This window comes from Calliphora vicina, chromosome 4, assembly GCF_958450345.1.
Source record: "Calliphora vicina chromosome 4, idCalVici1.1, whole genome shotgun sequence".
Lineage (NCBI taxonomy): Eukaryota > Metazoa > Arthropoda > Insecta > Diptera > Calliphoridae > Calliphora > Calliphora vicina.
The window spans coordinates 95,295,438-95,308,112 of NC_088783.1; the positions used below are offsets into that span (position 1 = coordinate 95,295,438).

The window sequence follows — 12,675 nt, forward strand, 5'->3', positions numbered from 1 at the left end:
ATTGAGACTGGTTTTCTTTTTTATACTATCAAATTAAATAAGAAAATAATTTCACAAGCAAATTTCAAACAAATAAAATGTCCCCTCATTATTATATTATATTTGTTTACATTTTTTTCTTAATATAAATGCCATTTTATTAGTGGTGACACTAAAATAATCGAAAGATGTTAGGTGGAACGAAATGAGATAGGAACATTTTTTAAAGATGTTGGCACTCAGCGCTGTGCTATTCTTATGGGAAGATGTTAACATCTTTGATGGTAGATGTTAGATGTGCGCTAGTGTAAAAACCCTATAAGAAATATGTTTTAAACTTGACAAACTTATGCCCAGTTTTTGACTTGTTATTTAAATACGTATTTAGTTAATTTTAACTTAAAATTAAGTTGTATTTAAATACAGTTTGAGTTTTTCAGTGCTACATAATTTGTCTTATTTAAATAAGATAAAAGTATGGTAGCACTACTAAATATCAAAAATTTATCGATAGTTTTGCTTAAAACAGCTGTTCAACCAAAACAAAAATTGATACATTTTGCCCAATAAGAAATAAAAGTTTATTAAACAATAAAATTATTGGTAGGAAAATGCACAAAAGAAGCTCCAATTGCCCCGCATCGGAATTGTAGTTTTTGCAAGACGCTTTTTTTAGCAAGACGCTGTTGTTTGTTTTTTTTTTTACTACAATAGAGTGAAAAAAAAAACAAACAACAAAAGTCAGCTGTCAAAAACATATGGTAGTTTATGAAACTTAAATAGAATTTAAATGGCCAACGTTGGCCATTTAAGTATCATTTAAAAAAGCACTGAGAAACTCATTTTCGTATTTAAATAGAACTTAAATATAATTCATATTTAAATACGAAGTCAAAAACTGGCTCTTAAGCATGTATTCTTAAAAATTTAAAAACAATTTTCATTTCATCACTTAAATATTTAACTAAAAAACTTGAACTTATCTCATATTAATGAATGTATATATTTATTATATATGTATGTACATTAGGGAAATAACTATTACAATTTTTGCAAATATGCAAATTGGCATAGCATAGTCGTATAGAGTATTAAAAAATAAAAAAAACCACGGTATTATTTTTTCGCGGTTGTTAAAAAAGTTCACGCACCAAACGCAATAAAGTTTTTCAATTATTTTGAAATACAATATATTTTAATTTATTAATAACTGCGGACATACTTCAAAAGATAATTTTTAAATAAGGGAAGTATCCCCCACACTTGGAAAAAAAAATGAAATTATTTATATAATTTTTCAGAGAAAACAAATTTTGTTTATTTTAGAAATTGGTGTTGGTGCGTGATGTTTTTGATTCCAAATGACCTAAAAAAATGATTTTCATTACTTATATAACATTGGCCATCACGTGGTGGTATGCCAAAAATATCGCCAAAATTAGTTATATGCCTAATGTACATATGTATGTATAAATAAAAAATTAAAAATAATGAAAATTAAGACATAAAATGTTATCTTTGTATAACATAACATTAATATGTTCATTGCTGAATTGATTTCTTTTGTTTTGATATATATTTTTTTAATAAAAATGTTTGATTTCACACATTTATAACAAGCGTTTTTTTAATTGCCGATAATTTGCCGATTTTTTAAATCTTGACAAAGCCGATTTGACTTTGACAAAGTTGCCGATTTTCCTTCAAAATTATATGGCACCCCTGGTGCCATCTTATTAAATTCACCTTGGCGCAGAGACCTGCGCCGAACGGCTGTAAGCCGGCTGAGCCAAGCCGCCGATAAATTTTTAAAGCCCCCGCTGCCGAATTTTTTTTCGGCTTAAGTCGGCTTGAACATAGCCGCCGCTTATGATAAATGTTCCTTAGTAATTTAAAAAAATTTTCCGAATTTCACTTGTTAAATTTTTATTTATTTAGAATTTGAGTATTTACTCTTTAGCCGGCTGACAGCTGGCTAGCCGCCGCCGTGAAATTTAGTCGGCGCAGGTCTCTGCCTTGGCGTTGTATTACCTTTATTTTATTTATTATTTGCTCAGTAATTGAAATGAGGTAAAAATATATTGTTTAACGTTTTGCTTCACTAATACAAGATTTGTTTATAGGTTTTTCCCAATTAAAGAATTTCTTAGGCACCATTCAAAATGTACACAAAAATCATATCAAATAGTTCAACATTTAAATGGTTTAGAATGGTCAAAATTGGAGAAATCTTTATCATTGCGGGGTCTCAAAAATAACATTTTTCATTTACGTAAATTGGTAAATGGTATAGATTTAGCTAATGACGGTGATCTAAGGCAATTGGAAAATGAAATACTAAAATTGCCAAATAACGTACATCCTCGGGTTTGGAATTATGGAAACGAAGTTAAGGAAATTTACCGGTTTACGCCTGAAAACCAGAGCAAATACGAAAAGTTGGAGTTTTCAGAAATGTGTAAAAATCTCAATATATTTCGAATGGACCATTTAGGAAGCTACACTGGACATAAAAGTTATTATTTATTTGGAAAATTGGCGGAGATGGAGCAGGCATTAATACAAAATTCGATTGATATACTTAAAAAAACCGACTTTAATATTATATCGGTGCCCGATATTTTACCTAAAGAAGTTATAGAAGGATGTGGAATGCAAACTGATGGTGACAGAACACAAGTAAGAAATCTTATATTTGTTCTTAATTTCAATTATTGTTTTTACTGTTATAGAATATAAATTACTTCATTTCCGATCTCAATAATTCATGTTCTCTCTATAGTAATTTTTTTAAACTATGAGAGTAAATTGTCCACTATTTCGATTGAAGAAATATTTAGAACCATGCTCGATTATATGGCTATTAATAAATCCTACATAGAATTGTAACTCCAGGAATTAGAAAAATAAAATATATTTCGTTGTTTTTTCAAAATTTATTATGATATTAATATACAGTGGGGAACAGAAATGAGTACATGTTGGTACATTGTGCACTTCTTATGGAATAAAAATAAAACTAATAAAGCAAATCCAAAAATGTTTTCTGTCATTTATTTTAGAGTTTGGTATTCGTTTTTAATCGAAACCGAAACCGCGGTTTTTCAAGGCCTAAAACCGAAACCGACAAATTTTCTTCGGTTTTTAGTTTTAAGCTATTTTCAGTAGAAATGAAAAATAAATGTTTTCATCCAAAGATTCATCCAAGAATTTCCTGACAATTAAAATTCAAATTCAAAACAAAGTATGCAAAGTATTTTTAACAAAGACTTCGTTAGCGAAGCTAATCAACCAAAGTTTAATGCAAGTGAGAAAATTCAAGTTTAATTTGTTAAAGCACGGATTTGGAAATTAGCTTGTTGTTACAAAAAGTAATATATGTCATCGCAAACCTGTGGTAAATGTTTCTAGACTAAGGAATTTTTAAAATTTAGAAATATACCCATTCTTGTTCCACATCCATTAGTGGAAATATTTTAAACAAGTTTTATTGGTTTTGTTCCGGTCCACACTGTGAAACATTTGCTGCAAAACATATTTAAATTCTACTTTGAAACTGCATTCGTGTCCACACAGTGAAGTTTTTGCTTTTCAGTTTTTGACATTTCTGTACAGAACGAATACCATAAGTTTTTCCCTAATAAACTAAACTTATAATGCACATAAAGCAAATTGATTTAGAAAAATAAGAAAGAAGCAGTGCAACTTAGTCTCTATTGCCTTCTGAAAAAAGTGCATTATATAAATTAAAATACACAGATTTAAATCTGTTAAAAAAATATTTTTTTAATTTAGTTGCGGCTGCAACTAAATTGTCTTTATTATTCAAGTTCCAAATTAACAGTAAAATATTCTTACGTTCTACCCTAACTTGTCACCACAGGTTTTATTATTTGAAATGAAGCTCGTGTTGTTTGTAGACATAGCGTCAGCATTTTTCATGGGAACAAAGTTTGTAACTTTATACACCTTAAACAAAACGTTAGTTTTGTTAATTATGCATTTAGATATTTCAACATATTTTGTGTTAACTCCTCCCTCCTTAAGTGCAATCGTCCCGATCATAGATGCTTGCCTGTTTTTTTTTTTCAGCCGTTTTCTTCATATCCGCTGTTTGAATTGTTTCAGGAGAATCTTCTCTTATTTCCTTTTCTTGATAGTTAATTTTTTTCCATACTTTAATACCAATAGCAATTATAAGAATAGCAATTATGATAAATACAATTACTATTGTAAGTATATTATTTCTTATTTCCAAAAGTTCCAATCTTTTAATATTTCCAATATTTAATTTCTGTAATCTTTTTAACGATAGCACTTCTTCTATTCTGTCACCAATTGCCTTAGGTTGTAGAGAGGCTGGTAGTGGTTTGCTGCCGCTTATTTCATGAGAAAAATATTCTTGTCCATCAATCGTAATTGTTAAATTGAAATATTTTATCAAATACGTTCCATTCAGCTACATTTCCTCATAATTTGCTGTAATCATGCCGTAGAATTGGTTTAATAAAATCATATCGCTTCCAATTTCCTCTATGGTGGCTACGTGTTCGTTGTTGACCTGGGTACAGTTCCCTACTCTGTTCTTAAATAGGCCAGTTATACAATAATCATCTCTTAAGGATACTAAATTATTCTTATTACATATAGTTAAATCGTTATATTTCTTACAATTTTCCTTAATGGCAAATAAATCATTATTACAATTCAAAATTTTATCAAATTCAATTTTATCTATTAAATTACCAAATTTTATAGGTTTTGCTAAATATGTTTCACAAGTATCATTTTGTGTAATTGGGATGCTTAAAATATACAAAATTTCTTTATCATTCGTCACAATTTTTACATTTGCAAAAGTTAACAATTCATCTACGCTAAATATAGGTATGTTGTAATTTACTAAGACATTATTTAAAATTTCTATTTCTGTTTTGGAAAAAATAAATGAATTTACAATATTAACCTTTGCCCATTGTATGGCGTATTCAATATTTTGTAATTCTTTTTCTATTAAATTTAATTTATGTTCCAATTCAATTGATAATTCGTTATTCCAATCATCTTTTCTAACTTTCAATATTTGATTTGTAATATTCGAAATCTCTTGTATTCTATTAATGGTCAGTTCATTTACTATCAACTGTCTATTATTATTTTCCAGTACATTTGTCATCTTCTGATTTAGAATCTCAAAATCATGACTGTCAGGTGTTCCGGCAATCCACTTCCATGCGGAACCAATGAAGTCAATGGATCTTCTTACCTTACTTGGACTTAGACGTTTAATAAGACCATTTATGTCATTCGTTTGTTGTGTCAGAAACGGACGGAGCGGATGACTATATGTAATATTTGTTTTTAGAAGATAATCCAGATGGTCAACTAAATCCTTATATTTCCCTATGTCAATAGAATGTATAACTTTAAATGTTCCATTTTGTCTTTTTGCTATTCCAGTGTGAATCGTTACCAGTCTTGCGTTAGAGTAGTCGAGAATGTTAATGTCTGCTATAACTGCTATGTAGGGTAGTCTGCAAAATAAGTACAAAAACAAATTATCCTAGAGGTAAAATAAAAAAATAATGTTAATTTCTGATGTGGCATTTATGTATAACACGACCACTTTCCGTCACAATAGTCGTACCACGATTTTCTTTTACTATTTCTTCTTTAAATCGGTTACTTAATTTTGTTCCTAGTCTCTTGTTGCACTTTACGTAAACTAATTGTCCAGGAACATATTCCTTGGCTGGTGTTCTGTTTCTATTATGGTAATCAAGGTCCTTTTTCTGTTTAGCTTTGAGTCGTTCAATGTTTGAGAGTCTTGTTGTCTCATAGTCTTGTGGAGAAAAGTCAACTGTACGTCCAAAGAATAAGTCTACTGGTCTTCTGTTCGTTGTACTGTGAATAGAATGGTTGTATTCATTTACTGATCTTTCCAGTAACTCTCCAAAATCCCGTGAAATTCCTTCCTCCTTAAGGCACCGCATTATCTCCGACAAAGTAGAATGAAAACGTTCTATTTGTCCGTTTGGTTCACTTCTATAGGAAGGGGTGGTAAATATATTTATTTTCAAATCCTCTTTCATCATGAATAATATCGAGGGTGAGTTCAATGAAGGTTCATTGTCCATAACCACATTCTTTGGAACTCCATAGAAAAATAAAATTTCTCTAAGTGGTCTTCTAATATCCTCGATTGATCTTCCACTAAGCGGTTTAACTTGCACATACTTTGAGAACTTATCAATAGAGGTTAAAATCATTTTCTTATCAGTTGAAAATATATCGATGTGAATGGTATGACCAGGATAAGTTGGTATGGGTGTTTCTCCCAATTCTGTATTATTTGGATGTCGTTCATATTTGTTTTTTTTACATGTCGAACATAGTTTTATTATCCTCTTAATTTTTTTCGCCATTCTTGGAAAGTAATATTTCTCCAAAATTTGTGTTCTATTTTCTTTCTCGTTACGGTGTGCCCTTGTATGCTCTTCCAAAATTATACTCTCCTGTTCTTCCTCGGAGATTATATCCTTAACTACCATTTGGGTAAATCTGCATTTATAACTGGAGAAGTGAATTGCATATATGGTTTGAATTTTACACATTATAGGTTCAGGAGTTTTAATTCCATTTACAACAGACGGGTTGAGATATCTTTTCAGAGTATTTATCAATTTTTGTTCATCGTACTCGGTCTCCATTATAATATGACGATGATATCCTGGAAAAACTATTTTGAACTGATATGAAGATGTTTCGTCAATTCCTATAAATAATTGATTTTTAAATACATTCACTGGAGTTTCGACGCTAGGTATGAGATTATCTGCTGAACTCTCGGCACTATGTTGAGTTGATTGATCTTGAACCATGTTCAGTCCAGTATGATTTCTAGATAAAGCATCGGCTACTAAATTAGTTCGTCCAGGTTTATATCGTAGTTCGTAATTATATTCTTCCAAGATGCATTTCCATCTTTTCATCTTCGAGTTGGTGTTATTACTGAGGGCATAAGTAAGTGGCTGATGATCGGTGTAAATAATTACTTTCTTTGATCCATAGAGGTAATTCCTTAGTGAAGTTAATGCCCATATTATTGCGAGCATTTCTTTTTCGTTTACTGCGTAACTCTCTTCAGTTTTTGTTAGTGACCTGTAGATAAAAGTTATCGGCTTGTCATCTTGACTGAGTACCGCACCAATAGCGAAATTCGATGCATCGGTTGTTAATTGAAACTCCTTATTGAAATCGGGATACGATAGTATGACTTCCCGTGATATTAATGCATTCTTTAGATAATCAAAAGCTTTCCTTGCCGCGTCATTCAAATTTATTTTAGTCTGACTTGATATTGATTTTGATACTCTTCCTTCTTCTCCACGTAAAAGATTCGTGAGTGGTTTCGCAATGTCTGCGTATCCTTTGATGAATCTCCTATAATAACCTGACAATCCCAAAAATGAACGTAGTTCTTTCAATGTCTTGGGATAGTTGAATTTCAATATCGTTTCCACCTTTTTTGGATTAGTTTTTATTCCTTCTTTCGACACGATGAAACCTAGAAATTCCACCTCACGCTTAAAGAATTCGCATTTATCTAACTGTATCTTCATATGTGCCCTTTCCAAAGTTTCGAATATATTTTTCAAGTGTTCTAAGTGTGATTTTTCATCTTTGCTGAAAATAATAATATCGTCCACATAGACGTAACATATTTTCCCGATGAATTGTCTCAATATATCGTCTAATGCCCTTTGAAAAGTTGATGGAGCGTTTTTCAAACCAAAAGGTAATCTGGTGAATTCGAATTTTCCGTTGTTAATAGAAAACGCTGTCTTTTCCCTATCCTCCTCTTTCAGAAGAATTTGGTGAAATCCGCTTTTAAGATCCAAAACAGTAAAATATTGATTTCCACCTAAATTGGCAAGTAAATCATTAATCTCCGGAATGGGATATTTATCCGCAATTGTAACCGCATTTAGTTTTCTGAAGTCGACGACTAGCCTGTACTTCCTTTTCGCTGATTGATCTTCCTTTTTTGGGACTACCCAAATTGGGGAATTATACGGAGATCTAGATGGTCTTATAATTCCATCTCTTAATAGTCGACTAACCTCTTCTTCCACAACATCTCTTAATGCCATGGGGTATGGGTAACTTTTGGCGTATATTGGTGTCATATTTTCCGTTCTTATATCACCTATTACAACAGTGGAATACGTTAATTTTTCATCTGGTTCTGCGAATAAATGTTTATGATGTTCCAAAATATTCCTGAGGGATGTTCTCTGATTTTCACTTAAGTGTTGTGTTCGTAATTCCATATAATTTACGTTCTGTGAAGTACGTTGTTTTATATTAATCTTCTGTCCATTTCCAATAATAAAATAATTTTCGGCTGTGTGAATTACTGCACGGAGTTTTTTCATACTGTCATTACCTAATATAGCATCAAATGAGTCAAAACCTGGTAGTAGGTAAAATTTTAAAGGGATGTCATCTATTCCTGAGAAATTCAAAAGGGTATGTTGCGATATTTTAATTTTGCCATTAGCAGATCTGGCAAAGAAAGTATGTTCGTTAATTTTTGGATTTTCAACTAAGTCCGGTCTAATATAATTCTTATTGCTACCAGTGTCTAACAAAAATGATAATACTTTTCCGTCCCTCGTCTTGGCCTCGAAATAGGGCAACGAGGAACAGTTTAATCTAAAAAATTAAGAAGTTGAATATCATCTGGTTGAACGTCCTGATTTTCCGTGGTAAAATCATGTTCCTCTGGTACTTGTTGGAAATATTCCTGAACGTAATCTGGTTCATTATTTGCTGAACGTACATCAACATCACTTCCTTCAGGGGGATAACCTGTCCATTCGTACCATTCGTCTTCGGGTACATAGTCAGTATTCATATAGAAATTTCTCTGCATTTTGTTAATTGGTCCTTGGAAAGAACTACCTGAAGGTCTTTTTGAGTTTTGAAATATTTGTGGTTGATTAATACGTTTGCTCTGAGTTGTGTGATCAACTTCCATTGGTTCTACTTTGATAGCTCTCGAATAATTATTGGTTTCATTTGGGTGCATAGGTTTATTCCATTGTCCTGTAAACACATTTTGCATCCCAGGATTAAATGGTCTGGAATTCCAATTTCCATAATTGGGTGACCCTACTTTCCAATTGGGGTTTCGAAAATCTTGGTTGAAATTTACCGGGGGACTATATCGGAATGTCCTTGGTTGTCCTGATCCACTAACATGAGCAAGCTCAGGATAAAATTTACGTCCATTAGTTCTATCTTTCTGTATGTTTGCTCTTGGGGTCTGAGCGTGAGCATAGTTTCTCCGAAATGTCATATTGTCCAACTTTAAACAGATATGTAACGCTTGTGGTAATGATGTCGGTTCACGAATACTCAATAGTCGAGGTAAGTCTCCATTGAGTCCCCTTATAAAGGTGTCCAATGCTTTTTCTCTGTAAGTATTCGTCATAGCTTGAAGGCTTGCCTCCTGTAAGTCAAGACATGAAACTTTATCCAGTATTAGGCACAGATGTTGGTACACTGCCTGATAGAATTCGTTTATAGTCTTATTGCCTTGGCAAAGAACGGTCATCTGGTACTCTAATGTTCCAATGTCTCGTTTGTCCGAATAGTGCATCATTAAGCATTTTTTTATTCTACTCCAGTCCAATGGTGTTCTATAAGACTCTAAAGCCATGTCGGCGTCACCAATTATCTTCGTACGGATGACATGTAAAATTGCATAGTACCGTCCTGTATTACGAAGAGGTTCATACACTTCTAATACTCTATCCACTGATTTTCGCCATGAATTAAATTCTCCAGGTTTTCCCGAGAATTCCCGTATAGAGCGAACAATATCTGGAACCTTATCAAGTTCCTCCAATTTTTCCGTAACTCTACCTATTGGCTGATCAGCCCCTTCGTCCATCGGATTGTCATTTCCCGCCCGTACTACGTTTTCAACAATTTCTTTAATCTGTCTTCTTTGTAATTCATTTAGTCCGAGAAGTCCAGCTGAGCTGGAAGCTACAGTTGGTTGTGTCATTGTCCACTTACTAAATTTTTCTGTTATCTCTTCAATTGAATCGGGCATAAAAAAAATTTATAACTGACAACAGGAAAAATATACCATATAGTAATATAAAATTTTCACAAAAATTTCTTAAACAATTCAGTAAATTAATACAAAATTAAATAATATTAAAATATATAGATTCTTACAATAATATGAACAATATGATGGGGATCTGCTTCATGCTGTCTTAATTTCCTTGTTGTTGGAGTTGGTTCGGCTGGATGTTATTTTAGGTATTCAATTGATGGTTTTCTTGTTTTTTAAATAACGTAATTTTATTACGTTCACGTTTTATTTTGTTTTTATTTAAAATTATATTGTTTGAATTGTTCGAAACGAATTTATTATTTTATTATTTTCAATTAATGGTTTTCTTGTTTTAAATAATTAAGTCCACGTTTTATCTTGATTTTATTTGAAATAATATTATTTGAATTGTTCAAAAAGAATTTATCATTTTCAATTTTATTTAATTATTATTTTTAATATTAATACAAACGATATTTACTGCAATATTATTTGATTTGTTCACTGTTCTTGAAAAACTTTATGTTTAATTTTATTAAGTTCAATTTATGTTCCGTTCGATATTCGTTTTTTTTTTTTTTTTTTTTTTAAAAAAAACTTCCTTTTTTATCTTTTAACTTTCTTTATATCAATTTATTTTATTTATTTATCCTTGTCAAACTTTTTTAATTCAATACATTATTTATCTTTGTTAAACTTATTTAGTTCAATACACTTATTTTTGTTACACTTATTTAGTTCAATACATTTATTTATTTTTGTTACACTTATTTAGTTCAATACATTTATTTATTTTTGTTACACTTATTTAGTTCAATACATTTATTTTTGTTACACTTATTAAACTACGTATCCGCGTTATCCTTTACACGGGCTTAACAGGCGTCGGCAAAAATACGCGCGAACCGGTTTGTCCTTTACGACTACTAAGGGACCTGTCAAGGCTTGACTGTTATCTGGTCCCTGCTCGGGCGCCAATTAAAATACACAGATTTAAATCTGTTAAAAAAATATTTTTTTAATTTAGTTGCGGCTGCAACTAAATTGTCTTTATTATTCAAGTTCCAAATTAACAGTAAAATATTCTTACGTTCTACCCTAACTTGTCACCACAGGTTTTATTATTTGAAATGAAGCTCGTGTTGTTTGTAGACATAGCGTCAGCATTTTTCATGGGAACAAAGTTTGTAACTTTATACACCTTAAACAAAACGTTAGTTTTGTTAATTATGCATTTAGATATTTCAACATATTTTGTGTTAACTTATATACCTCACCCAAAATCCAATACCAAATCAGGTTAATCAGGTTGAATAAGAAGGAATGATAACACTTTTCATTAAAAGAATATTCTGGGAAAGGAACTTTTTGTTATTTAACAATGTGCTTTCTTCGCAGTTATAAATATAATTTGGATAAATTCACTGATATTTACTGTTGAGGTATAAGTTAGGCGCATAGGCGCATTTCACTGGATGCTTAGGCCACACCTAAGGAAACCTTAACTCAAATGCCTACGGCAAGTTAAAGATGTTATAGTTGTGTTCGCGTACTTGATAATTTGTAATAATTTGTACAAATTATCACTGGAAGTTACGGGATTCCGTTCGTTTACTTTTAAATACTTGTAACGAGAGAGCAAGAGAGTGTTAAAAGTTACAGTTCGTAGATGCAAATCAACATATGAAATATGTTTAAAAACATATTGTTGCAGATGTGAACAAAACAAAAAAGTTGAAAATTAACACAATTTACAAGTCTTGCAAATAAAATACAACTTATTTTTACAAATTGTTGTTCGTGTACTTTTTTGGGTATTTTTTTAGATTGAGAGTAAATGTATTTTTACGCTCTAAATTAAAGTTACTGGATAATTTTTACTGAAAAGTACGCGAACACACCTTATGCAAATAAAACTATAGAACGAATGAGAATTACATACAATCAAATTTTACTTGTAAAAATATGAAAGCATAGACAACAATAATAAAACTTAATTTTATATTTTCTTACTTTTCCTATACTTACTTTTTATTATGTTTACAACAACACTTAACAACCCATGTGTGTCTAACATTATTAAGCCTCTTACTTATGTCTAATTCTAACCACATCCAGAAACATATGTAATCACTTTTATATATCTGTATACTTCTATATATCTGTAACTTCTAAACCCTTAGTCCGATTTGAATGAAATTTGACATGCGCAAAGAAGAAGTGTTGAAGTTTTGAATTTTGACCAGGGTGAGACCATGGTTCCTCAAAGTAGGACACCTCGGTTATGTTCAATTTTTAAAACGCACCTATTTCTTCGTCAGTGTTCTGATTTCAAAAAACTTACACATATAGAATCTCATCGAGCACTACAAAAAACCTCGTCGTAGCTATCAATTATCTCTTATAACTTAGGAGATAAAAGTATTTGAAAATTAAATTTTCAACATTTTTACCCACCCTACTCCAGTTATTTGATAACAGCGGGTCCAAATATTTCCCGATGTATATGTCAAAAAAAAAAATTTAAAATTCGTGACTGACTCAAAAGTTATATTTTAAAA

General features: G+C 31.2%; 1 protein-coding gene across 1 annotated transcript in view; it reads left to right on the plus strand.

Moving 5' to 3' along the window:
* The first annotated feature begins 2,268 nt into the window (after nt 1-2,268).
* LOC135958094 (serine--tRNA ligase, mitochondrial-like) overlaps nt 2,269-12,675 on the plus strand; it is a 142,065-nt gene continuing 131,658 nt past the window's right edge. Inside the window, exon 1 of the mRNA XM_065508959.1 lies at nt 2,269-2,658. Coding sequence (XP_065365031.1) covers nt 2,434-2,658 — 225 coding nt within the window. The 5' untranslated portion in view covers nt 2,269-2,433. The remainder of the gene's footprint in view (nt 2,659-12,675) is intronic.